The 23,829-nt window shown below is 44.6% G+C and overlaps 3 protein-coding genes across 9 annotated transcripts; 2 read left to right on the top strand and 1 right to left on the bottom strand.

Moving 5' to 3' along the window:
- Window positions 1-119: 119 nt before the first annotated feature.
- c4h1orf210 (chromosome 4 C1orf210 homolog) lies at window positions 120-21,660 on the bottom strand. 3 transcript variants are annotated; one of them, XM_037249969.1, is made up of 4 exons: window positions 21,539-21,660; window positions 1,466-1,866; window positions 1,153-1,329; window positions 120-1,073 (listed from the first exon to the last, which is right to left on the bottom strand). In XM_037249969.1, the coding sequence occupies exons 2-4, from the start codon at window positions 1,518-1,520 to the stop codon at window positions 880-882; spliced, it is 426 nt and encodes a 141-aa protein (XP_037105864.1). In that variant the 5' UTR covers window positions 1,521-1,866; window positions 21,539-21,660; the 3' UTR covers window positions 120-879. The 3 variants fall into 3 exon arrangements, with proteins under 3 accessions (XP_037105864.1, XP_037105863.1, XP_037105865.1); XM_037249968.1 differs by lacking the exon at window positions 21,539-21,660 and adding an exon at window positions 2,748-2,891; XM_037249970.1 differs by lacking the exon at window positions 21,539-21,660 and adding an exon at window positions 2,748-2,891 and having other exon boundaries at window positions 1,165-1,329.
- On the top strand, window positions 7,104-18,110 carry tie1 (tyrosine kinase with immunoglobulin-like and EGF-like domains 1). Of its 2 annotated transcripts, XM_037249952.1 has the most exons (24): window positions 7,104-7,487; window positions 8,011-8,307; window positions 8,380-8,490; window positions 8,601-8,756; window positions 9,472-9,603; window positions 10,246-10,386; window positions 10,485-10,613; window positions 10,749-10,894; window positions 11,101-11,245; window positions 11,317-11,475; window positions 11,583-11,723; window positions 12,195-12,497; window positions 12,900-13,190; window positions 13,621-13,814; window positions 13,901-14,047; window positions 14,118-14,181; window positions 14,273-14,383; window positions 15,025-15,215; window positions 15,664-15,777; window positions 15,932-16,002; window positions 16,654-16,694; window positions 16,791-16,887; window positions 16,950-17,049; window positions 17,151-18,110. In XM_037249952.1, the coding sequence occupies exons 1-24, from the start codon at window positions 7,442-7,444 to the stop codon at window positions 17,220-17,222; spliced, it is 3,399 nt and encodes a 1,132-aa protein (XP_037105847.1). In that variant the 5' UTR covers window positions 7,104-7,441; the 3' UTR covers window positions 17,223-18,110. The 2 variants fall into 2 exon arrangements, with proteins under 2 accessions (XP_037105847.1, XP_037105848.1); XM_037249953.1 differs by lacking the exon at window positions 12,195-12,497 and having other exon boundaries at window positions 7,117-7,487.
- On the top strand, window positions 18,513-23,649 carry mpl (MPL proto-oncogene, thrombopoietin receptor). 4 transcript variants are annotated; one of them, XM_037249955.1, is made up of 12 exons: window positions 18,514-18,724; window positions 18,815-18,941; window positions 19,232-19,407; window positions 19,509-19,672; window positions 19,901-20,042; window positions 21,003-21,117; window positions 21,218-21,387; window positions 21,553-21,695; window positions 22,071-22,230; window positions 22,320-22,401; window positions 22,466-22,553; window positions 22,637-23,649. In XM_037249955.1, exons 1-12 carry the CDS (start codon window positions 18,622-18,624, stop codon window positions 23,081-23,083), a joined length of 1,917 nt encoding a protein of 638 aa, XP_037105850.1. In that variant the 5' UTR covers window positions 18,514-18,621; the 3' UTR covers window positions 23,084-23,649. The 4 variants fall into 4 exon arrangements, with proteins under 4 accessions (XP_037105852.1, XP_037105850.1, XP_037105849.1 ...); XM_037249954.1 differs by having other exon boundaries at window positions 18,514-18,730; window positions 18,821-18,941; XM_037249956.1 differs by lacking the exon at window positions 18,514-18,724 and having other exon boundaries at window positions 18,821-18,941; window positions 19,348-19,407.
- Window positions 23,650-23,829: the final 180 nt, after the last annotated feature.

Genomic DNA, 23,829 nt, shown 5'->3' with positions numbered 1-23,829 from the left:
GTCATGACTCCCTCCCTCCCTCCCTCCCTCCTCATGAGTCATGATGGCTGATTTAGCAGTGGTGTCACACTAGGCTCGACAGCAGGGGTCACCAAACTTTCAAAGTGAAGCAGAAATTGGTTAAGACCCTCCAGCATTTTATTTTGCATTCTAAAAGATTCATATATTATATATGAGAATTTGACCATCACAGAATAAATGAAATGCTGTTACTTGCAATCATTTTCCATCGTGAAACAAATATGAGAAGAACGATCATTTGCCCGAGCACTGTTGTGCTGCTTTGTCTTAGTCGTCATATTGCCATGCTTTTTAACACATGCATTAAATACACTTTTATTATTTACTGCATTTTTTGTCAATCATACAGGGATACATAATTTGTGCTCCAAGATAACTCAAGCAAGCGTGAAACCATGCAAAAAAACGGATTGCTTTCAATGCATGATTAGAATTTCCTTCAAAATGGATGGCTCGGATTTGAAATGATGAAAAATAATTCTTTTCTGAAATACTAAAATAAATAGGGCATACTCCTCATGTATTTAATATCCCCCAAATGATTTCATAGATCTGCACACCTGATTGACTCTTATTACCACCGTGTCCTTAAAATGAAAGCGCAAATAAGTGCTTGATCATTTTTGAATCTTCAATTATTAACTACTCAGTTGGTCATTCAAATGGGGAACACAGAGTTAAAAAAAAAAACAGGTAGTGAACATGGGGGTTCTCTTGAAAGCCAAATAACAAAAAAGTGCTTGATCATTTCTGAATTATTAATTACCCAATTGGTCATTAAAATGTGGAACACAGAGTTAGAAATAAAGGTTCAGGTGCTTGTGGAGCAAAGGCGACGTAAGAGGCGCCCGCCTCCCTCTAAGTAATGGCAAATTGAATTTCATTCATGCCTTCGTCCGTGTCATCCATGTTCTCTGCTGCTCTTTCAGCTCTCACTCTTTCACTTGTCGGGATGTAGTTGTCCTCAATGAAGCCATCATCATCTTCAGCAGCGGCAGGATGACGAGGGTTCATTTCAGATTCTCCGGGCACGTCAAAGCCCACATCCAGACCTGCACACCAGCATGAGCTTTACTTGATGGCCTCTTATCATGAAAGTAGGTACATAAGTGCTTCTGGGTTAAGACCAACCTGACTGCTCACTTTGGCTAATGTCTGTCTCTCTTAACCTGGTGTGCCGATAGCTGGCCAGGTAGCGCCGAACCACTTGACACTTAGCCAAGAGAACCATTATTACAGACATGGAGATGGCAGTGGCCAAAACGGCGACCAGGAACTCCCATCTGTGAGAGTTGCTCTTCTTTGTGTCTGAGAAAGAAAAAAGAAAAAAAAATCACTGCTCAGCATCAATGATTAAGAAATTGAGCAGGTCACTTAATCTTTTATAATTTCCGCCTCGTTTGGATTTAAAATGATCCAAATGACATTTAGCTGATTTCCTTACCGGTTGGAAGCGTCGTTGCCGTGGCTACCGTGCTTATATTTGCAAATTCTTCCATCCGTCTTTTCTTTTCCTTGGCTTTGTTGCGGAGTGACTCAATTTGTAGCTTTTTGACCAAGACTTGCAGCTTTTAATTAAGGATGATAAAGGTTCAGCCCGTGGATCTTCAATTGTTAGTCGCTTAATATACTAAATCCATCTGACACTACCAATTGTGCACCTGACAGTTTTTCAACAGGTCAATTTTGCTTGATTGGGAGACTGCATCATCTCCCGAGATGAGTTGTATGGGTGCTTTCTTGACCTGGAAGAATGTTGTAGCCACAGAACTCCACTGGAGGGCAAGGTTGACTCTTTAGTGTAGCTCCCCACATCCGTGTGGATTGTCCTCTTCTTCAGTCAGACTAAGTGAGAAAGGTTAAAGTCACATCCATCATTTTTTTACAATGACATTCTATAACAATGCCATTTTTTGGTGAATTATTTGTGGACGAAGTAAATATTGTCCATATTTGATGACTCTGTCCCGCAAAGACAACAAACAAAAGCCCTAAATATCTTGTAATGTAATTGTGTCCTCATGAAATGGAGACATTGCATGGCTTTCTCAAATCCAAATCTCCTAATTGATTTTGAGTTGCCTGGAGCTCCAGAGGTAGGAAGGCTAAGACCCACAACAGGAAAGGTGTGTCGCAAACAGGAAGCCTTGCCTGCCTCCTCGGGTCTTTCTGACACAGATAGAATACAGCAAAACCACAACACTGTGTTGCTATTAAATGGAATTCAAAATGGAGCCGGTCGGGAATTTTTTCAAAGCCCTCGAACAACTGACATTTTTTTAAGGCAACAGTTTGGTTGAAGCAAGTTGGTGATCGTTGAATGACACATTCGTGTTCACCTGCCACAGGGATCTATCAAAACAGAACCCTGTCAATTCAGCACTATATAACCAAATGCAATCATGCTTCAAATCAGTTTCAGTACCTGTCTGGTTAGCTTTCATTTTCCTCTAGGCAATAGTGTGCCAGTACTGTACTGTTTAGAGTATCAACAATAAAAGGCTAATGTCAACAAGCCAGTCAGCATTGTCATTTTGCTGATGGTTAACCATGTATTTCTTTTAATAGTTGCTTGAAACGTGACTGACAGACACATTGTGCAGGAAGTGAAGTAACAATAATCACATTAGATATGAAGAAAAACAGAAATCAAGCAGACATGATGTGATGTCAAAGCTATTGTAAATTCAGCAGAAAACAAGATGCAATGGAGAAGCTTTCAGTACCTGATCATCAGTACGTATGGATATCCGCCACTGCCTTGGTAGACTGACTTTTCACATTCACTCGGTGTGTTTGTTTGTAAAAGCCAGAAACCTAGTGCAAAGGTTTAAGGAGGCGTGCCCTGCAGCTGCTTGCCTGTTAATGAGTAACTTGGGAACTAAGGTGTGCTCCCTCCCTCTCACCTGGAGTTTGCGATCCCTTCAATAGAGGCAGTGCACCCGTTTGCACAAAACCGGCCGCCAGCCAATCGCATAGACAAACGACCGTTCACAATCACATCTAGGGACAATTTGGAGTGCTCACTCGACGCACGTTTTAGGGATGTGGGAGGAAAAGAGAGCAGCCACCCACCCACGCGCGGGGGGAACATGCAAACTTCACGCAGGAATTGAACCCTGCACCTCTCAACTGAGATGCGGAAGCTCTAACCAGTGCGACGGCGTGCCACCGACAGACAGTCCATATTGTCATTTAACTCTTGCGATGTATTGCTTGGTAAATATTATTTCAACGGTGGCTTGTTTGACTTTCAGGTGGAGTGCGTGTGAGAGTGTGTTTTCTTAATACTTTGGAGCTGGGGGAGGAGGAAAGCCATCCAATTTTGTGCAGTTTAGTTTATTTAAGATGTACACCCAGAACAGACATTGGGAGGCTCCTGAAAGGAAAAAGCAGGTGACCCTGAAAACAATAGGGACACTTCCTGGACACTGCTCTTTGTATCGTTGTCACTTTCTTTCTGTCTCAGTCACTCTTCCCTTTTCCTTCTGCACGGTGTCCCTATATACTTCCACAATGAGGCAGTTGGTCTGCGACAAAATACAGAAAACTAAAGGGGGAAGAAAATCCATAATACCTGTAGCTATAACCTCTTCAAAAAGCCTGTGTGAGTGTGAATGGCAGCAGGTCTATGTTTGACTGATGGTGTTCCTATCACCACGAACAAGCAGATGTATGGATATTTGGATATCATTAGTGGTCCATCCAGAACCTATTTAGAAGGTACAAATAAAAGTGTGTACCGGTAGCATTAAAGCAAAATTCTCAGATTGACTGAAATAAAAAACTCAAATATAAAAGTAAATTCTGCAGACAGAAGCCACGTGGCCGAGAGCACATTTCAGGATCTTTTGCAGCAGGTGCGGGGGAGTGTGTGTGTGTGTGTACAGGGGCTTTCCATACTTGTGCTACCAAAGGATGTTTGCTATTTATCCACTCAAATGGTCGGTAGAGGTCTGAGGCCACGGTCAGATAGGACAGCTTTGCTTCGTCCTTTAAAGGAGGAAATGAGCACACGTGGCAGGCACACTGTACACAACAATAGAGACAGACTTAGAACAAACAACTCACATATTTACCATTCAATCTCACCATGAGACCATCTTTTTGAACTTTTCATTCATAAGGTGAGAACTTCAAATTGTTTACATACATAGACACGCATATACTACACTCAAAAGGAATACAACACGCTAAGTATGGTTAAATCACGGTAGAATTGTTTCCCGTGAGAATAATTCATTGCCAATGAAAGTATGAGGAGTAAGTAACTCAATCAATTCTGCTCACTTGCACTAAAAAAGATGCAACATCTTGCCCATGCATGCACACACTGTCTTCGTGGAAACAAGACCAAATGGCCTTGGTGTACACCAAAAAATATATTTCACACAGGAGCTGAGAACCTCCAGAAGTGCCATTATTACCTCTCCAGGCCTTTCCTGCCTGTAGGTTGACTCCTGCCCCTGTACTTCCTCCGCACACATATCAGCCTGGAGCAGCAGTCCCTTTTCCTGAGTCTGGCTCAAGGTCTCTGGACAAGCAACAACATCCATCTCTCTCTCTGATATGTAGTCCAAATTCAGTTCGAATATAATAGCTCAGGTGCTCGTGAAAACATTGGCCACATCACTTGTTTCGCCTGCCTGCCTGACTGCTGACTGTCTGAAAATGTGTTATCCCGCATGGAGGGGCCCTCTGGCCTCGCTCCAAAGGTTGACACCATGCTGTTATGATTGAGATGATCGGCATACAGTACAGCTAGCTAGCTACCTGTGAGGTTAGAAGAGGTGCAAAATCAACATCCGTCAACATCCCGGCACCACGGAGGCTTTGTTTGGCGCCAGAGGGGAAGGTCAGCCTAATTTGCATCTGCTGATGGACCCACATCGCCATTCACCACGGGAGACACGGATTGGGGTTGGTGACCGGTGATGGGTCAGCCTACCCAATTCCGACGTCTGTTTTCGTTCCTAGCGGAATGGAAAAATGGAAAATGACTTGAAAAGCATAAGCACATACACATGCTTCAAAACAACAATGCCAAGAAGCAGAAATGTGAAAAGAGCTAAAGATATCTATCCTTTGAGGAGATTTGCAATTTACTGCGAGTCCTCTAGCATTTTATGTTTCAAAACTAAAACGGCACAAACGATAATCAGCGTTAAAGAAAAGGAAAATATTCCTGTGATAAGTTGGGCGAGAGAGAGAGAGAGCGAGCGCGAGTGCGAGAGAGAGAGAGAGCCTTCACTTTGACACTGAGAAAGATTGCTTTCAAAACAAGAGACTTATCAAGGCAAGCTTTTAGGGCTCTTTATCTTTTAGGGAAATCCCATTTAAGACTTTCAGGGCATTTGCAAATGCATAGTTAGGCCCATCCCTAAAAACATCTCACACACACACACTCCATTCAGGGGTCACGGAAGGTGCGAGCGACAGCCTTCCCCACAGGCTCTGCTCCACCACACAATGAGAGGAAATGGGAATTTAATACAAACTTTCTCACAAAGTCGCTTGCCTGAGTTGTTAGTCTCCCTCCAAGCTTTGGTAGGTGGCCATGGCCACCTACCTCCCCCACTGCAGCCTCCACATAATGTCACAAACCATTTGTAATTGTAGTGTTTGACTCATTATGAGAGGCTGTTCCAAAGTGTTTGAAAAATGATATTATATAGTAGCAACAGTGTCAATGTAAACAGACGGAGGAACCCTTCTATTCCCTTCTACCTACAAGTGCCACTCTATCAAATACGGCATCATTTTACTGTTGTTTGACCTTTCCCTGATTCAACAAATCTGTCATGACGGCTGGGATTGCACACCCAAATGCCTTCCCTGCACGGAGGCGGGGCTGAGGTTCAATCCAAAAATATTTCATCTTAAATGAAACAAAAGGTAAACAAAGCACTAATGGACGGGGGGGGGACTACCAAGATTCAACAAAAGGAGCTCCAAAATGGAGAGTTGTCAACAAAGTACAACTAAACAATGATTGAAAAAGGGTTCTGACTGTGAGCTGTGGCACAAAGCAGGGCAAGGCAAAACGAGGCACACAGCGCGTTTGACAACGGACAAATGACAAGTGACATTGACACAACCAAGATTGCACAGAAAGGAGGGAAATAAATACCTGTGGCTGATTGATTAGAAGACACAAGGGGGTGGGGCTAACCACAACGGGTGGCAACCAAGCAGGGGAACACAACATGACAATAAACAAAGTCTACAAAGCAAACCAAACAGACAAAGAACATGACACCATCAAAGGTTAAGTTGCATTGCACAATGTCATTGATTCCATTGAAGAACGCAATCATTATTATCCTGGCGAAAAATGGGCTATGCACTCACACTTTGTTTTGATCGAATCTATAACACGGCTAAGTCTTCCTTTTAGGCCGAAGAAACCCCAGTGAACTCCCGAAATGGAAAACAGGAAATCTCAAACAATAAGGAGTCGAGTCAACTCATAGTTGATTGTCTGAAGTGGCAAGGAAACGTAAAGAAAACACCAAATCAGTCTCACACTTCTTGCCGCCGAGTAAATGAGCAAAGGCGTGTGTGTGAGTTGATATTTCAAAGTTAACCTTTTACAGACAAAGTAGACACAACAATCATATTGTTCATTCTTTCCTGGCAACTCGGGCACGGGGAGTATGGACTCAACTCTGCAGGAATTGGAACAAAGTCATTGAAGTGAAAGAACAAAGATGTTACATTTGGCAAAACATGATCCCAGCCGCAATATATCCCATGCTTGTTCTCAGTGTCTGTCTGCGCCTGCAACAGCAATTTGAAGATGCCATGTCAGCCAAATCCAAACTAAAATACCTTAGGTTAGGGCACCGTCTCTCTCTTCCAAGACTCCAACACTCCATTGACAAGCACAGCATATGACTTTCAGGATTACACATCCACACAAAAGAAGGAAAACATGAGTACACTCTGAACTGCTGAACAATGTTCTATTTTACTCATAGATTGGTGTGTTTTCTCATCTACTTGCAGATTAAAATGCACTGTTCTAATAAACCTTATCATAATGATCAAGAGCTGGAGAAATGATTATTTGGAACGCTTTCAACTCCTATGAAAATGAGATGTGGAGCGCCAGGCGGCTGACTGTGACGCTCTTCCTTCCTTCCTTCCTTCCTCTCCTCCTCTCCTCTCCTCTCCCATCCCATCCCACCCAGTGAGTGAAAAGCGAGTCACACTGCCACTTCAATCTGTGTTTGCTTTCAATCTCTGCAGGAGCGCCGTCACCCAAGATTTTCTTGGTTTTGGAACAGCTATGCGTAAAAAGGCGCACCGTTCGCCGTGACGCATGGCCGCTACTTTGGACGGAGACGACTGACAACCTTTCTCGAGAGATTTTGGAGGACTATTGTGTCACCTGTTGTGTACCAGGATTTTATACAGTATGAAGGTCGTGTGCCTATGGTTGTTGTGCATCATGGATCTATCAGGTGAGAATGGTTTTATTCCTAACTACGCCCTCAAATTGAGACGAACATGTTGTTTATGTCACAAGAAGAACATTTTAAGCCTCTTGGGAGAAAAGGAGCTCATCCATATTTCCTGGCATTGTTCTATGGCTCTGGCGCTTAAGGAATGTCCCATAAACAGATATTGCTTCACGACTTGTCGCATTAGTGAACAATTCCAAGATATTTGGAGTCATTTCATTCACTATATGCTTCAAATTTCTTCATGAAGTTTGGGGGAGAAGAATTTTGAGAGAGCGAGAGCGAGAGAGAGCGAGAGCGAGAGAGAGAGCGAGAGAGAGAGCAAGAGCGAGAGCGAGAGAGGTGAGAACCAACAGAAGCATTGGGAGAACGTGCAACTCGTCACAACTCAACCTGCAAATTGTGAGGCAAAAGTTTGAACCAGCCACTCCAGTAGTGCTCTCGCATTTGGGAAGCAATCGAAGAAATCCGAAATATGTTGCTTTGGACAGCCTTGCTTTAAGCATCAACTGGTGTCTTCCAGGTGCCGTCATTGACTTAACAATGATATCCACCGCAGAGGTCATCCAAGTCAAACGCTTCTCCATCTCATGTATTAACGGCGAGCGCACCTCTGCCCACGTGGAACTGGACATCAAGAGAGACAACAAAATCCTCATATTCCCCAAAATGCCAAACTTCAAACTGCATAAGCCGAGGAACAAGAACGTTGTGGCCAGAGACTTCCGAGATTTGGATAACGTGGGTATATTTTACTGTGAATCGGCACAGGAAGTCCCTCCGCTGGAGACGGTCACATTGATCAACAACTTTGCCAGAGGTGCGCTGACATTGCGTCTTGTGATGATTGCCTCTTGATTTCAGTCTCATTGCGTGTCTGTGTTATCCTCAGCCAATTTTGTCCCAACCCACTTGACAATTACGGCCAACAGAGGAGAAACTGTTCACCTCAGCATGGTGCTGCTGAGCTCCCAAAAGAGGGATGTGACCTGGAAGTACAATGGTAAGCCAGCTTTTTTGCTTTTTTGCTTTACACCTACACTTGGGGGGGAAAAAAACATCCTGTTGCAGGATACATTGAAGTCTATCTCAATGCCAATGTACTTTGTGTAGGAAATTACTATTACATGACTCACTGGAACGACATGGTCAACCACACGGCGGTGTTGACGGTGGAAAATTCAGCTTTGGCCAATCAAGGCATCTACAGTGCCAGCTATGTGGGGGACAGTCCTCTTCAGGGTGCCTGGATGAGACTCATTGTCCGAGGTTTGGAATCTATCAAACAGAAAGATTTGAACAGCTTGAGCACGGCACGTAGCAAGACTTTCAGATGCAAGACTCACTTTGCTCATGCATGTGATAGCCAGGCCACAAAACACTTTGACAGCTGGATTGTTCAATAAATCAGTCCAATGTAGTCATGAGGGCAACTGTAAATGTCCTCCTCTGTCATATTCACCGGCAGCCCACTTCGTATCTTTGACGTCGGTCTCGCTGTCAGTTGAGAGCTGATAGGAGGGGAAAAAACCTTTCATTGAAATACGACAGTCATTATTTTAGATTGCAGGGTTTTTATTTCACGACTGGAATGACGGTAAAGTTTCCAAATCTGCTGTATATTGCCTAATCCCCTACAACACTTGGAACGAGACATTTAGGTAAAACTGGAGGAAAGGCGATGTCGAAAGAGGTGTAAAATCACAGTGGGCTCTACTTTTTTATTATTCTTGAGAGACATTAGTCAGGCGGCGCCATCTGTTCTTCACGATTTGGCTTTTCTTGCTATTTCTCAATTCCCGTGTGCATTGTATGTCACAATTTGATTCAGTAACCAGCTCATGAATATACGAGTACATTCAAAACAATACACTCGTTCATATAGTTAAGAGCCGAATCAGAAGTGCTTGGACAAAATTGCGTTTGGGATTGTGTGCAATGTCGTTTTGAATACATGAAATGAAATTGAACTTTTCTTTGGTAGCTTGTCCAAATAAGAAATGGGGTCCTTACTGTGACAAGGACTGCCCCGACTGCCTCAATGGTGGAGTGTGTCATGATGTGGATGGAGACTGTATCTGCCCTCCTGGATTCATGGGGACACGCTGTGAGACAGGTTGGTACTCATCAACGTCGATCGAATATACAGTACTCAGACATGAAATATTTGCCGAAAATCATGGTCGTGCACTGTATTTGTCAGATTGAAATGCTTAATAATTGAAATGCTTGTGTGTTTATTGTTATTGTCTATTATATATCTGTATGTTGTCCATAATGTAAGGATATCTGGCCAATATCTGATACTTATGGGAAACCAGGCCCCCTATTAAAAGCTTTAAATAGCTTGCTTGGGGTGACCTTTCACGCATCCGTAATACTGTGTAATACTGTTTGTTGTATCATGTTGTATGTCTTGGATATTGCGTGAATAAAGTCAAACTCAATACAATGCAGAATGTCTATTTGCATCGACTCCTTCCTCCCAGACCGCGCGAGCTGCACTTTTGGGCTTTTGGTAGATGCAATTTCGGGTCCGCCTGAAAATGAGATCAGCTTCCGCATGTGTTTGCCTGAGAATTCAAGTTAGCACCTATTTGTTGAAGGGCCAGATCTTAATGAAATCAGGCCCTATGGTTTTTTTTCCCCACCTGGAAATCTCAAAATATGCACCCCAAATACCAGGTACACTGAAATGATCTCCTTGTAGTTTGAAAATAACACCCGCAAATATTTGTGATTCTCTGATGGTTTGTAGCGTGCAGAGAAGGAATGTTTGGGCGAAATTGCCAAGAATCATGCAGCTCAGAGCTGGACTGCAAGGGGCTGCGCTTCTGCCTACCAGACCCTTATGGTTGTTCTTGCGCTAGCGGCTGGTTCGGGAACCGATGTGAGAAGGGTAAGCTCGCTCCTTGAACCATGCCTACGTATATACTTCCATCTCAAAGTATTGTGTGTCTTACACTGTATTGTCATTTTTTTTTCTTTTCTTGTCAGCCTGCCATAATGACATGTATGGCCCAGACTGCAGGCTGAGCTGTAGATGTCAGAATGGAGGCATGTGCAATCGCTTTAGTGGCTGTCAGTGTCCCACAGGATGGAGGGGACAAAACTGTGAAAAATCTGGTAAGTGTTAGTATTGATTATAGATTGAATATATGATATGATATAAACGTTTTCTTTTTTCCCCTTTTTTCATCATCATCATCATCATTTTTTTTGTTTTTGTTTTTATGAACAATGTTTCTTGTCTGTCACCAGACAGGGCCCCAGAGATTTTGGATTTGGACAGTAATTTGGAGTGGAACCTCAATTCAAGCCCAAAGATCTACTGTTCAGCTACAGGCAATCCGCTGCCCAGTCATAACAGCATTGAGCTACGAAAGCTGGACAGCACTGTGCTCAAGGTGACAACAGCCCACAAATGTTGAACTTGGTGTGGAACTTTAAGTTCTCATCCCCTGAAATCTACCAAATTTCTCAACCACCACAATGTTTCCACGGAGAGAATCACAGTTGTACCTCAGAAAATGAATTCGAGATGGTGCTGTTGTAATGAGTTACATTGAAACATTTTCTGCGATGAACACGATTTCATGTTTTTGACTCGTAGGCATCCCACACCGTCATGGATTCAAATAAAAGTATCGCCATGTTTGAGATTCCACGACTGAGTGCTGAGCAAGGAGGCTTATGGGAGTGCAGGGTGTCGACCAACGGAGGCCAGGACTCACGCAAATTCAATCTTACCGTCAAAGGTCTGTCTGATGGCATTTCAATCACTCGAACAAAGAAGTGACGGCTCAGGTTTGATGTGGTTTTTGTTCAGAACCACCCGTTCCCACCACTGCTCCCATACTGCTGGAGAAAAGGAGCAAGCAGCTGGTTGTCATGCCCATGGACGGCCACAAAGGAGATGGGCCCGTTGTCTCCACCACGCTCCTCTACAAGCCTCTGGGAAATGAAGATTCTTGGTCCTCCATCATCGGTAAAGATATCCTTATCAAGTCTACTCATTGGAAGTGGGAGTACAATTGTCTGTCCCCAAGCCAGCCATCACGTGTAGTGTCATCGTTGCATTGTTTTTCCTTCCAGTGTACAGTGACAAAGAACCCATCACACTGATGAACCTGGAGCCTTCAACACGCTACCGTGTGCAGGTCCAGCTGACTCGCCCTGGCGCCGGAGGAGAAGGGGCTCCAGGGCCAGAAGCCATCATGGAGACTGAGTGCCCCGGTAAGGCCAATCACACGGCGGCACTTTCATTTCCATTGGCTACAAATGGATGACACTTGTAAGACTGGGGCATCCTATTAGACGTCCTTCAGAGAGCTTGCGAGGAAGGTCCAGGATAGCCATTTGACAAACAATTTTGGGGTGAACTCTCAGCGTGGTATGTGTGGAGGAAAGCAGTGTTTACTTAGCAACAACTTGGCTTGATGACATTTTCCAATGGGCCGCTGTGCACTTGGGACATTAAGATAAGTAAAAAGTCTCTGCGGGAGTTTCTTGATTTTGTTTTGACTCTGGCATGCTGTGGCTCTGGCTTAAGTTTGTGTCTCTTTGAGACCATTACGGTAACAAAAGTCACGCAGATCAGAATACATTCAAATGCTCTGCATCTCAGTGGACACTTTAGAGTAGGGCAAATGCAAAAAGGTTGTCAGATCCCTCCCTCAGTTAATCCTGTGCTCTCTGTCACCGCAGAGCCCACAGTTCAACCCGAGATTGACATCAGCTTGGTGGAAGGTCGCAATGTCACTGTGCGATGGCGACTGGCCGCCAACAGCGGCGTTAATGGCGACACAGCCAGTGGCTTTTTAGTGCAGCTCTTCGGGCCGCCACCTCACAGGGAGAAACTCCTGGAAGAGACCACCCTGTTAAATGTTCTGTCCAAAAGGTTCTCCAACATGGAGTATCAACAAGACTACACAGTGGCGGTGCGCCTTATCAACTGTGGCAGCCAGGGGCCTCCTTCCAAAGCCTACCACATCCGTATCAACAGCCAGGGTAACTAGCCATTCAAATCAGCTTGGAAAGGAGCAAGAAATTCAATGAGCATGATGCATTGACAAAAACAATGGGAGAGAAGACTTCCTCAGATTCATGGCTGATGCTTGCTGGTTGCTTGTGAAGCCTCTGTGAAGCCTGTTTGAGTTGAGGACAAGTTACTAAGTAGTTGGAGGATGCCCAATGAGAGATTTCCTACGGAATGTTATGTACTGAATGTTCCTTATTGCTCTATTCAGATCATTTGCTATCCTGGTCATGTAGCCTTTGTTCCCATTTATTATTCAAACTTTCAGTTCGAGTCAAATTCAGTTTTCTTTCGCTTCATGGTCAAATCAATGCGCTTGATGTGCTTTAATACGCAATCGCTGTCCTAACGAGCGCCATCTGTTGTGGTTCCAGGCCCATCGGCCCCACGTAACGTCCAGGCCCTGTCCTTGTCCCCGTCAGCCATCCAGTTGAGGTGGCAGCCCCCCGAGGACGTCAACGGAGGCGTCACCAAATACGTCATTGAGTACCAGCCGGTGGCCCAGGGGAGCCCGCACCTTTGGGTGGACACGGATGACGGGAACAAGACCGCCAAAGACGTGACGGCGCTCAACGGAAGCACGCTCTACCAGCTGAGAGTCAGGGCTTTTTCCAAGGTGCCAGGAGAGTGGAGCAACTTTGTTCGAGCCGCTACACAAGGAGATGGTAAATTGGATTCAAGAACCCCTTTTGGCTACGAAACGTCGAAGCTTATGGCACAGTGCGGTTCGATGCCCCAATACTACTTGAACATTGATACTGTTAATACGTACCTCTCTCATGCATTGTGCTCTGCAAAAAATTCAGACACAGCATCATTATCAAAAGGCCCGACTTGTTCAAAAAGAAGTCAACAAATCCAATCCAGAGCCTTTTGTAGCAAAACGTGTCAAGCTAACACCACTTATAAATGTCTGGACTGCATTTATGGACAGTTTTGCAAGTAGTAGGACCACCCGCAAAGGTTCCTGAGAGATCGACTCGGGATAGTACCACAAGGTCCATTTATCTCCTCTGCCTAAAAGTCATCTGCTCCTCATTTTTTCTCTTCTCCTCTTGCCTTGCATGTCTTCTCTTTTCATCTGCCAAAACAAAGGGCTGGAAAGTTTAACACCGACCACCCAGGGTGTGTCTGGGAAACCTGCGGGGGACAACTACCAGCTGTTGGTGGCAGTGGTGGCCTCTGTTACAGTCACGTGTGTGACCATCTTGCTGGCACTGCTTGCGCTCTTCTTCATCCGCAAAACTCTACTCAATCGTCGTCGCACATTCACCTACCAGTCTGGATCGGTAAGCAACAGATCATCTCGTACGCTTTGTTCATCACCATGATAGGTTTGCATTATTCCTGAAATGAGCTTTGCTGACATCAACAGGGTGAGGAGACAATTCTGCAGTTTAACTCTGGAACGCTGACCCTAACCCGAAGACCTAAGCCCATCCCGGAACCCCTTACGTATCCGATCCTGGAATGGGAAGACATTAAATTTGAGGACGTCATCGGTGAGGGCAACTTTGGACAGGTGTGCCAAATGGATCTTTTCTTCCCAAGTTGCACACGTTTACTTGAAGTAACAAGAATGTTCCAACTAGGTGATCAAAGCCATGATCAAGAAGGATGGCAACAAGATGAGCGCAGCCATCAAAATGCTGAAAGGTGACAAAGCTGCACAGGCAGATGAAATATGGTTCTTCTGCTGATGTGAAGGTTTTTTTTTCACCGTGTCTGCTTTTTCCTCCCCCTGCAGAGTTTGCCTCCGAAAATGACCACCGAGACTTTGCAGGAGAACTGGAAGTGCTTTGTAAATTAGGCCAGCATCCCAACATCATCAACTTGATTGGAGCCTGTGAAAACAGAGGTGAGGGCCTGACACCTCGTGGACTGTTTTTGATGGCCTCTAACGCTAGCAATGTTTACGACTCCATAGAATAGGTAAAAACATAGGTGTGTTTACGTTTCATGGCAATCAATTGCAACATATTAGAATGCGACTTCACCTGCACGTGGAATCCACCACAATTGAAAAATAACCACAGGTGTCTTGGCTCATGACGTCATCCGTCTGTTTCTCTTATCGTCGAATGTTTCCTTGACCCCGTCGTGACTGAGCTGAGCATGAGGTATCTGTTTCCCTGCTTTGAAGAAATGTCAATTTCAGGAGTTTACACAACGCAGAGTAGCTTACATTTGGAAGGTCATTGCAGAAGCCAATCAGCCTTCAAATGTAAACATTCAACATGTTCTCAAGTAGTCATTTGGCTCTTCAAACATCTGCATTCTGTCTGCTGTTGTTTAGCACAGCAGAAGAAAAAATGGGCTGTTTTGGAGCTTTCTGTCTTGATTGGGATTTGTTTCTTCATTCAGCATGCCTCAAATGGCATACGACTGACTCTGCTGGAACGTTCGGGCCATCTTTCACAGATTTGTCCAATTTGCCTGTTAATGAATGTGTTTGTTCACCCGCCATTTTTCTGAGGAGAATCTTTTGACCTGTCCCAGGTTACCTGTACATTGCCATCGAATACGCGCCTTACGGCAACCTTCTCGACTTCTTAAGAAAGAGTCGCGTGTTGGAGACTGACCCCGCCTTTGCCAAGGAGCACGGCACGGCCTCGACGCTCACCTCCCAACAGTTACTGCAGTTTTCTGTTGATGTGGCCACTGGGATGCACTACCTCAGTGACAAACAGGTAAAACAGTGACACTGCCGTTTTCATCGTCAGGCTGTTAAAACGGGCAAGGCTTCAGCAGTCGACCGAGAGCAGCTAAGAGCGGGTCTAAGTTGAGGCGCAGCTAGTGCACAGTTCTGTGATTTGGATGGATTTGATCCAAGCGCAGGCAGACACACAATGAGCCCCACTGTGTGGTGGTGGTGGTGGTGGTGGTTATCGTATTTCATTTCTAGGCGTGCCAACAGAACGAGCAAAAGCAAGAAAACACCGCTCGTGCGCACAGTTAGCCTAGCGTTGGGAACTAAAGTATAGTCCCGAGTGTGTCGATGTTTATCGCAATACTTGTATGCGCTTTGATTCGGCTTAGTCCAAAAGGAGATCTCAATGTGGCAAAAGCCGTAATGAATTTGATGTTCATCATCAATCAATTCTGCTGTAATCACTTTTCCCTAACTTTTCAAATCAGTTCATTCACAGAGATTTGGCTGCCAGAAATGTTCTGGTTGGTGACAGCCTTGTGGCAAAGATAGCTGACTTCGGTCTGTCCCGTGGTGAGGAGGTTTATGTTAAGAAGACAATGGTAAGTATCGGAGCCATCGATCAACTTTAAAGTTGTAAGAAAATGTACGGATAGCTATTTACTGGATGGTTGACACAACAGTTGCCTCGGCAGCCGTTAAGATGAGAATTGTCTTGAATTTCTTTGCGTCATCGTGACATTGTGTTGCTCCCAGGGTAGGTTGCCTGTTCGCTGGATGGCCATTGAGTCTCTCAACTACAGTGTGTATACAACCAAAAGTGATGTGTGAGTAACGATTCGTTTCCACAAAAAGACAGACCAATTTGACAGTGTTCGTGTTTAGGTAACTCGTATTTTCTCGGATGCATCCATTGGCACGGACATCTTTGTCAGAGACATCAAAGTACGGAAAGTTGGTACGGTAGCACCAAAAAGGACTTATTTGGCCCTCTTGTGAGCTTTCAACACTGCCTACCGTGGAAAACGGCTGTCAAGACAAAACAACAAATCATCCATCCCCCTGTCTCTGGAGGGACGACAGTAGTGTGTTGCCTGTGATAAGCACAACCAGGAAGTCCTGAGTACAACTCAGCAGACGTTGGGCCGTCAACCGGAAACTATTTATATCCACGGGAAAAACGAGTTGGAAGAAGAGCAAGAGCTGCCCGAAGAGTCACAGCCATTTTGAAACATCAGCAGTGATTCAAGAAAGAAACACCCAAGAAAAAGATGGATTTCAAGGTGGAATACCATCCAGTAGATACAATGAGGAGAAGAAGAAAAATGAATGATGAAAGAATGCTAAGCCAATCACATTTGACACTGTCGAATTGTACACTCGGAGTGGAATCATTTACACTCGTGTTGCGTTTTGCATGAGACGCAACTTTTAACTCAGATCAGCTTCAATGTTCGATGATCTGTTTTTTCTCTCAGGTGGTCTTTTGGAATTCTCCTTTGGGAAATTGTAAGCCTAGGTAAGGAAACACACCAGCTCACTTGAACAATCAAATCAAATGAAACATTCAAATGACAGCCTTTCATAATGTCGGCTTTTTGTGCACGCGTGTTAGGTGGCACGCCATATTGTGGAATGACGTGTGCTGAGCTTTATGAAAAACTGCCACAAGGCTACAGGATGGAGAAGCCCAAGAATTGTGACGATGAAGTGTAAGTCATGTTTGTTTCTTTCTAGTCTGTTGAGTCGACTTGAGTTGCGCCTCTCCCTCCAGGTACGAGCTGATGAAACAGTGCTGGAGGGATCGGCCCTACGAAAGACCCCCTTTCTCCCATGTCTCGGTGCAGCTGAACAGGATGCAAGAGGCCAGAAAGGTAAAGCTTCACTCAACTGTTCATGTTGCTGGAAAATCAACCCAGCAAAAGGGGAGCCGCCACGGAGTATGCAAGTTTTGATCGCGACTCCCTTTTTCCAGGCCTACGTGAACATGGCACTTTTCGAGAACTTTACTTACGCTGGAATAGACGCTACTGCGGAGGAGGCCTGACTACCAGCCCCCCCAGGCCCTGGCATGCCACATCACCTCAAGAAGAAGCCCAAAAGATTGTCACCACGTTACTGCCACCTGCCCGCTGCTCACCGCAGAGACAGGAGAAGCAGACGCTCTCTCAAAAGCACCCAGTTGTAGATGGAAGACTGTGAAAGGACACTGTGTCGCTATCCGACCGAGGCCGTAGCAGCTGTGGTGCGGAGCGTGGCCTCGGATGGAAGAAATCACCAGCGAGCCATGGTTTTGGGAAGCTTTGGGCTTTTTCTTGTTGGAGATGTTCCACTTTTGACCTGGTGTCAAAGGTTACGGAGTTACACTATGTGGCTTGCTGTTACACCACAGGGTCTGTGGGGTGCTCATGCTGGACCTTATTTGCTCTCAAAGAAGCAGACAATCATTGCAGCTCTCAAACCTACAATGTAGCACTTAACACCATTCACTGCCATGTCAACTACTGTACAGTACACTGTTTCTTATCAAAAACATGGATAGACTGAATGTAATTGCAGTCAACACAAATGCACTCATCGCTGTCTAAGTGTTGGATGGCGTGTTGCAAAACAATTTTTTACTGTCTGTTTTTGGTCATTTCTTTCTTCACCTACAAACTGCAATACAGGTCACTGTTTGGAATCTTGCATACGTTACAGAACTCACCTTTTACTTTTTGTTCAATGATCAAACCTGTTTGTGTTTGATTTTTTCATTTGATTGCTTTGTGTAACACAATATACCTTTTTCCCTATACCAATTGTACATCTTTTTGGAATGTTATGTACGTTACATAACTGGAATGAGATTATGCTTTAGTTCAAAGTTTCGCTGTTTTGTTTTTTACCTGTGAATACTCAGTAAAGTGCCCTGCAATCCCAATGTATTATCAAACACAAGTTGTTGTTTTTTTATCTTGTACGAGTTTATTTTTCACAGTTTCTATGGAGAGTCACTTATCTCCTCTGTTGCGTAAAGCTGATATGTCATTGAGGTTCCTTTCTCCATAAACAAACGACTACGTCGGAAGCGTCTGTCAAAAATGGCCTTCCTGATGACTTCCGCAAAGGCCACTGCTCAACAATAACAAGCAAGCAAGGGATTCGTGTCTCTCCTGTGAAACACTAAAGTCCAAAACTAACGGATACGTACGTAGATCATGTTGACAAAGCTACACGTGTCTTTATTTACATTTGATTTGAGCAAAGCGGTACATTATCATAAGGCATCAAGCAGCATCATGTTCAGCAACACGCACTTCCTTGTCACATTAGATCAGCCCCCTAACCCTAGCCCCCCCCCATCCTCACCGAGTCAAAATACCCTTGACATGACAACAAACACACATATGCATTTGCGCGTTTTATTGTCGGGTGGCAGATAATGCAAAGTACCGCAATTCAACATGAAATTGAACAACAGCAGGAAGATACTCTTGAACCTTTGGCTACAGGTGCTTTGTATGCTCTGGATTTGTTGCAAGTATGTGGCTGGCCGGAATCTTTCACAACATGGTAAGAAACAATATAAATCATAAATTGTGAAAAATATTGCAACTATTGTTCCTGATTGACTTTTATAATTTGGGGGCGGGGGGACAGATGATATTTCCCTCCTGGAGGAGGAAGATGACCCAAAATGTTTCACAAGGACAGAAGAGGATTTCACCTGCTTCTTTCAGACTACCGACAATGGAACATTTGATCTGTTCTACAAAATTGGCCAGTATGTTCCATATAGGGATTGATTTGTTGACCGATTACGTATTTTCAAAGAACTGCTAGAATTGCATGAATAAATGGAAAATGGCTTTTCCTAAATACCAGCAATCACCAACAAACATATTTACTTTGGAAAGGTTTGATCACATTTTCATCATGAGGCTTGTTACTTGGCATGATACTTGCATTTGCTTATCCTGACACACAGCACATTCTACACGACAACTGTACAGTGTCTGGAATTTGACAACGCTATCATATAATACAGCAATTGTGCATGTCATCACCATCAAGGTCTGAGGAGAAAAGATGTGAATTGTTGACCCAGAGAACAAAAGAAGGAATGTTGCTGCACATCTGCTCATTTCCTTATTTGGATGTTGTCTCATATGTGGATATCCACCTTCAAGTGGTGGAGCGCAACAACAACACCAGACTCTACAGTCGCAATGTCAGCGTGGAAGACCACAGTAAGCACAGCAAACGTTTCCTCCAGTGTACAGTGGCATGACTCCAATTTGAAGTCTTTGTGTAAACTCTTGCCTTTTCCCTGACTCTACTTTGTGTGTAGTTCTCTTGGATGCGCCCTTCAATGTAGCTTTACTCCATAATGGCAAACCTGGACAGCTGCAGCTTTCGTGCCTCACAAATGTGCCCAAATACTGGGAGGACAAACTGCGCTATAGGATCCGATACACCTCCAAAGGGCTTGGACAAAGGACTAAAGATGTACTGGTAAGAAAAGAAAAAAAAAATCAACATTGAACTATACAAGTGTGAGTCAAGTGTGAAATTACACAACTGAGTAAATGTGATGTTTCCCCAAAGTGTTTGCTGCGGCAGTTCAAAGTGTTGCTTACAAGTGGATTCATTTGCATCCTAAATCCTCTTTCATTTGCCTTTGCTAGCTAACAGCCAATCAGTGATCAATTGTCACCACCATTCTTTTATTTGCTCCCGCAGGGTATCGACGACTCAGTGATGTCTCTAGTACCGGGAGAAGAGGTCCGAGTCGAGATTGCGGTCAAGTGCGGCAATGTCGAGAGTGCGGGACACTGGAGTCACTGGTCAGAGCCCGTGAGAGATGTGGTGCCGCAAAGTGCAGGTGTGTCGATACAATTACTCATTGAAAACAATGACAGACAGAAAATGACCATTGTTTGGCTCCATCAGGTTTCATTTCCCCCAAAGTGCCTGGATCCAGACGGGAACAAACCATATCTAAGAACCTTAATCTTCTCCATTTTAACCTGGATTCAATCCGTAGACTTCCTTAAAACATAGCTGTGTCGCTACCAGTCGAGAAAGCCACAAGCAGATGCCTTAAGCTACAATGTTTTCATTCGGTGATGCAATTATTGAAAAATAAGCCTTCTCTCTCTCTCTCTCTCTCTCTCTCTCTCTCTCTCTCTCTCTCTCTCTCTCTCTCTCTCTCTCTCTCTCTCTCTCTCTCTCTCTCTCTCTCTCTCTCTCTCTCTCTCTCTCTCTCTCTCTCTCTCCTCTCTCTCTCTCTCTCTCTCTCTCTCTCTCTCTCTCTCTCTCTCTCTCTCTCTCTCTCTCTCTCTCTCTCTCTCTCTCTCTCTCTCTCTCTCTCTCTCTCTCTCTCTCTCTCCTCTCTCTCTCTCTCTCTCTCTCTCTCCTCTCTCTCTCTCTCTCTCTCTCTCTCCTCTCTCTCTCTCTCTCTCTCTCTCTCTCTCTCTCCTCTCTCTCTCTCTCTCTCTCTCTCTCTCTCTCTCTCTCTCTCTCTCTCTCTCTCTCTCTCTCTCTCTCTCTCTCTCTCTCTCTCTCTCTCTCTCTCTCTCTCTCTCTCTCTCTCTCTCTCTCTCTCTCTCTCTCTCTCTCTCTCTCTCTCTCTCTCTCTCTCTCTCTCTCTCTCTCTCTCTCTCTCTCTCTCTCTCTCTCTCTCTCTCTCTCTCTCTCTCTCTCTCTCTCTCTCTCTCTCTCTCTCTCTCTCTCTCTCTCTCTCTCTCTCTCTCTCTCTCTCTCTCTCTCTCTCTCTCTCTCTCTCTCTCTCTCTCTCTCTCTCTCTCTCTCTCTCTCTCTCTCTCTCTCTCTCTCTCTCCAGATGACATTTCACTCAAGTGCCACACCTCTGATCTGCAAATGATTCGCTGCCAGTGGAACAGCAGCACATACAGCCAAGCAAATGGCTGCAAACTTTTCACAAAGATGCATCTCAGGTAGTCACTGGAATCCTACCATTCAGTCAAAAGACGCATACGAAAAGCCATCGCGGATGGTCACTCTGCTTTTCTGACATGTGATGAAATAATGTTGCAGTGAGACTTTGGGCTGGACTGATTGGACAGAATGTGTGCCTGACAACAACCTGACTGAGCAGTGCAGTTTTCAGGGAGAGGAGTGGAAAAAAGTCCGAGTCAAAGTCAGCACTGCGGCATTTCCACTCAGCAGGACGTTTTACGCCCAAGAGTTGACATTGAGAAACATCCGTGAGTCCATTGAAATTGTCATTTGATTGACCCGTACGATGAGTATGTTGTATCGAGAACCTGGAACATAAAACGTTCTGTTTTGGACTCTTTAAGTAGCACCGAGATCGCAATAACACATTTCACTCGATCATGACAAGACTTTGTGTACCTTTTGGATTGGAGTCCAAACAGAGCCACCAGCTCATCTGACAGGATTACTGGAGAAGGACAAGTTGTGCTTGAAGTGGGAAGCTCCTCTTATGACGCTCTCATCCCATCTGCAATATGAAGTTGGCTGCCAAATCAAAGAGAGCAAAGCATGGGTGGTAAGATGTCATGCTTTTTCAAAGCTCGCTGGGGTTCTTCACCTCAGCCATGAACACGTGCTTTTTTTCAAAACCCCATCCGTTTTCGATTGCCTTTCATTTCAATGTTGATGGCTTTGAAAACATGATGAAGATTTAAGTAGCACTCACAGATGTACCTCAAAAAAGAAAATGAAAGACTTACCAATGAAATGCGGATGTTGTGATGATCGATGCAACCATGCCATACACGGTGGAATCGTTGCTGTCGACACAGAAAATAATATGAAAGCTCTGCAGGGGAAAAAATACAACTGTATATACGTATATCAATGTATGCGAGAGAGGCAGGCTTAAAACTGAATATGAAATGTGGATGACTAAATGCTTCTTCAGGTGATTTCCCCCAAGGGCCCAGCAACTGGTACATGTCTGGAGGTTCCCCCAAGGATCCAGTACAGAGTGAAGGTTAGAGCTAAACCGAACGGATCCATTTACTCTGGTCAATGGAGCCAGTGGTCCCATGTTGTGAGTGGGAAAACTCCTGCTGATATTGGTAAGCTGCTGCACTCCTCTTCCATATGAAAAGAACTCCAATTCAGTTGCGACTTCAGACAGCAATAACATATGCCGTGACTTTTACAGAGACTTTGCTTCTGACTTGCATCCCGGCCACACTGCTGGTCACTGCTGTTATCCTCATCTCTTTGGGTTTTACTTACTCCCGGTAAGATTGGACATTTTCCCATCCATTATGATATTCAGCCCTTAAATCATGATGTGGTTCATAGCAAGCTCAAGCAATGGTTTTGGCCGCCAGTTCCCAACCTTGACAAAGTCCTTCAAGGCTTTGTGAAGGAGATCAACTTGCAGAAATGGGTAATTAGGCAATTGACTTGAATATTCGCCTTTGCGGCACTGCATGCAATCTTCAGTCATTTGTATACTCACTCACACTCCAGGATCCTCCAGTTACCGCAAAGCAATACTTTGAAGAAGGGACTTCTTCCATAGTGGAGGTCATGTCTCAGGATGAGCTCTCAGGAGCGGGTCAGGAATCTACGCAGCTTCTGTCGCCGTCGCAAGGCCGTCGCACCGGAGACCAGGAAGAGGGAAACCCTAGAACAGAACTGAAATTGTTTCCAGACTATGTGACACTGAACAGAGAGGGTGTCGCCATTTGTTCAAGCACAAACAAGTATGTCTGTGAGCAGCAGCCTGGGGAGATAAGAGGCCCAGGGGTGGAGGGAGTGCTTCTTCCAAAAACATCTCACTCTTTCTGTGTCCCTGACTACAACTTCCTGAACCATTCCTACTTGCCTCTTTGTGATTTTGCATTGGAAGTCCAGGACAAGGACACTGGCCTCAGGGGCCCAGGAAATGTCTATACTAACTTACCTTGCAGCTAAATTCCTGGCGATGCATAAGAAGCCAAGCTGCGGCACGGCACGGCACGGCACGGCACGGTGGGCGACTGGTTCGCATGTCTCTCTTCCAGTGCAGATGTCCAGGCCTTCTTGCTTGGAGTTTGCATGTTCTTCCCGTGCCTGCCTGCCTGCCTGCATGGGTTCCCTCCATAAAGGATCAGACAGTGGTCCTGCTGTGTGATTGTTGGCCTTCTATGCGTAAATCATGTGATTTTGTAGCCGCTAGAGGGAGCTCGCTGATTGCAAAACAACGGCTGATTTTGCTAAATACTCTAACGCTTATGGAAAATGATTAAAACTATTTAGAAAGTGACATAAATCTGAGATGAAAATAAACTTTTGTAAATAAACGTACCAATTGTGCTTTTGAAGTGACTCATTGCATAGAGTTTTATATTAAAGGCAAACAAAATAGTTTGAGGGTTTTGAATATCAATGTATGTTTGTTATTTTATTAGTAGTATTAGATGATTACTATTAGTTGCCACTGATGCTGTTTCATCGTTTGCATTTAGTTTAACTATTAAAATGTGGACAAACGGTTGAAATATTCAACTCTAACTTAAAGTTTACGTGGAATTGACCTTGCTCCCCCCACCGCATTAAAAACTTCCCCATTGTGCGTGCAGTCAATTAATTTGACTGACCCATTATTAATGCCAACTAGTGCTCCCCTGACACATTTCTGCAGTTTGCATTTTATTGCCGCTAGATGGGGCAGTAGATTT

This window comes from Syngnathus acus, chromosome 4 (genome assembly GCF_901709675.1).
Source record: "Syngnathus acus chromosome 4, fSynAcu1.2, whole genome shotgun sequence".
Classification (NCBI taxonomy): domain Eukaryota; kingdom Metazoa; phylum Chordata; class Actinopteri; order Syngnathiformes; family Syngnathidae; genus Syngnathus; species Syngnathus acus.
The sequence above is the reverse complement of the archived record's forward strand: the minus strand, read 5'-3'. Positions and strand labels throughout refer to the sequence as shown.

Coding starts and splice junctions, on each gene's coding strand:
- c4h1orf210 (XM_037249969.1), bottom strand. CDS start 1,520: ATGGAAGAATTTGCAAATATAAGCACGGTAGCCACGGCAACGACGCTT. Junction 1,330..1,465: donor GGCAACGACGCTTCCAACCG/GTAAGGAAATCA, acceptor TTTCTTTCTCAG/ACACAAAGAAGAGCAACTCT. Junction 1,074..1,152: donor TAGCCAAAGTGAGCAGTCAG/GTTGGTCTTAAC, acceptor GCTGGTGTGCAG/GTCTGGATGTGGGCTTTGAC.
- mpl (XM_037249955.1), top strand. CDS start 18,622: ATGAAATTGAACAACAGCAGGAAGATACTCTTGAACCTTTGGCTACAG. Junction 20,043..21,002: donor TGTGGTGCCGCAAAGTGCAG/GTGTGTCGATAC, acceptor CTCTCTCTCCAG/ATGACATTTCACTCAAGTGC. Junction 21,118..21,217: donor TTCACAAAGATGCATCTCAG/GTAGTCACTGGA, acceptor ATAATGTTGCAG/TGAGACTTTGGGCTGGACTG.
- tie1 (XM_037249952.1), top strand. CDS start 7,442: ATGAAGGTCGTGTGCCTATGGTTGTTGTGCATCATGGATCTATCAG. Junction 9,604..10,245: donor GGGGACACGCTGTGAGACAG/GTTGGTACTCAT, acceptor GATGGTTTGTAG/CGTGCAGAGAAGGAATGTTT. Junction 13,815..13,900: donor TCACCTACCAGTCTGGATCG/GTAAGCAACAGA, acceptor TGACATCAACAG/GGTGAGGAGACAATTCTGCA.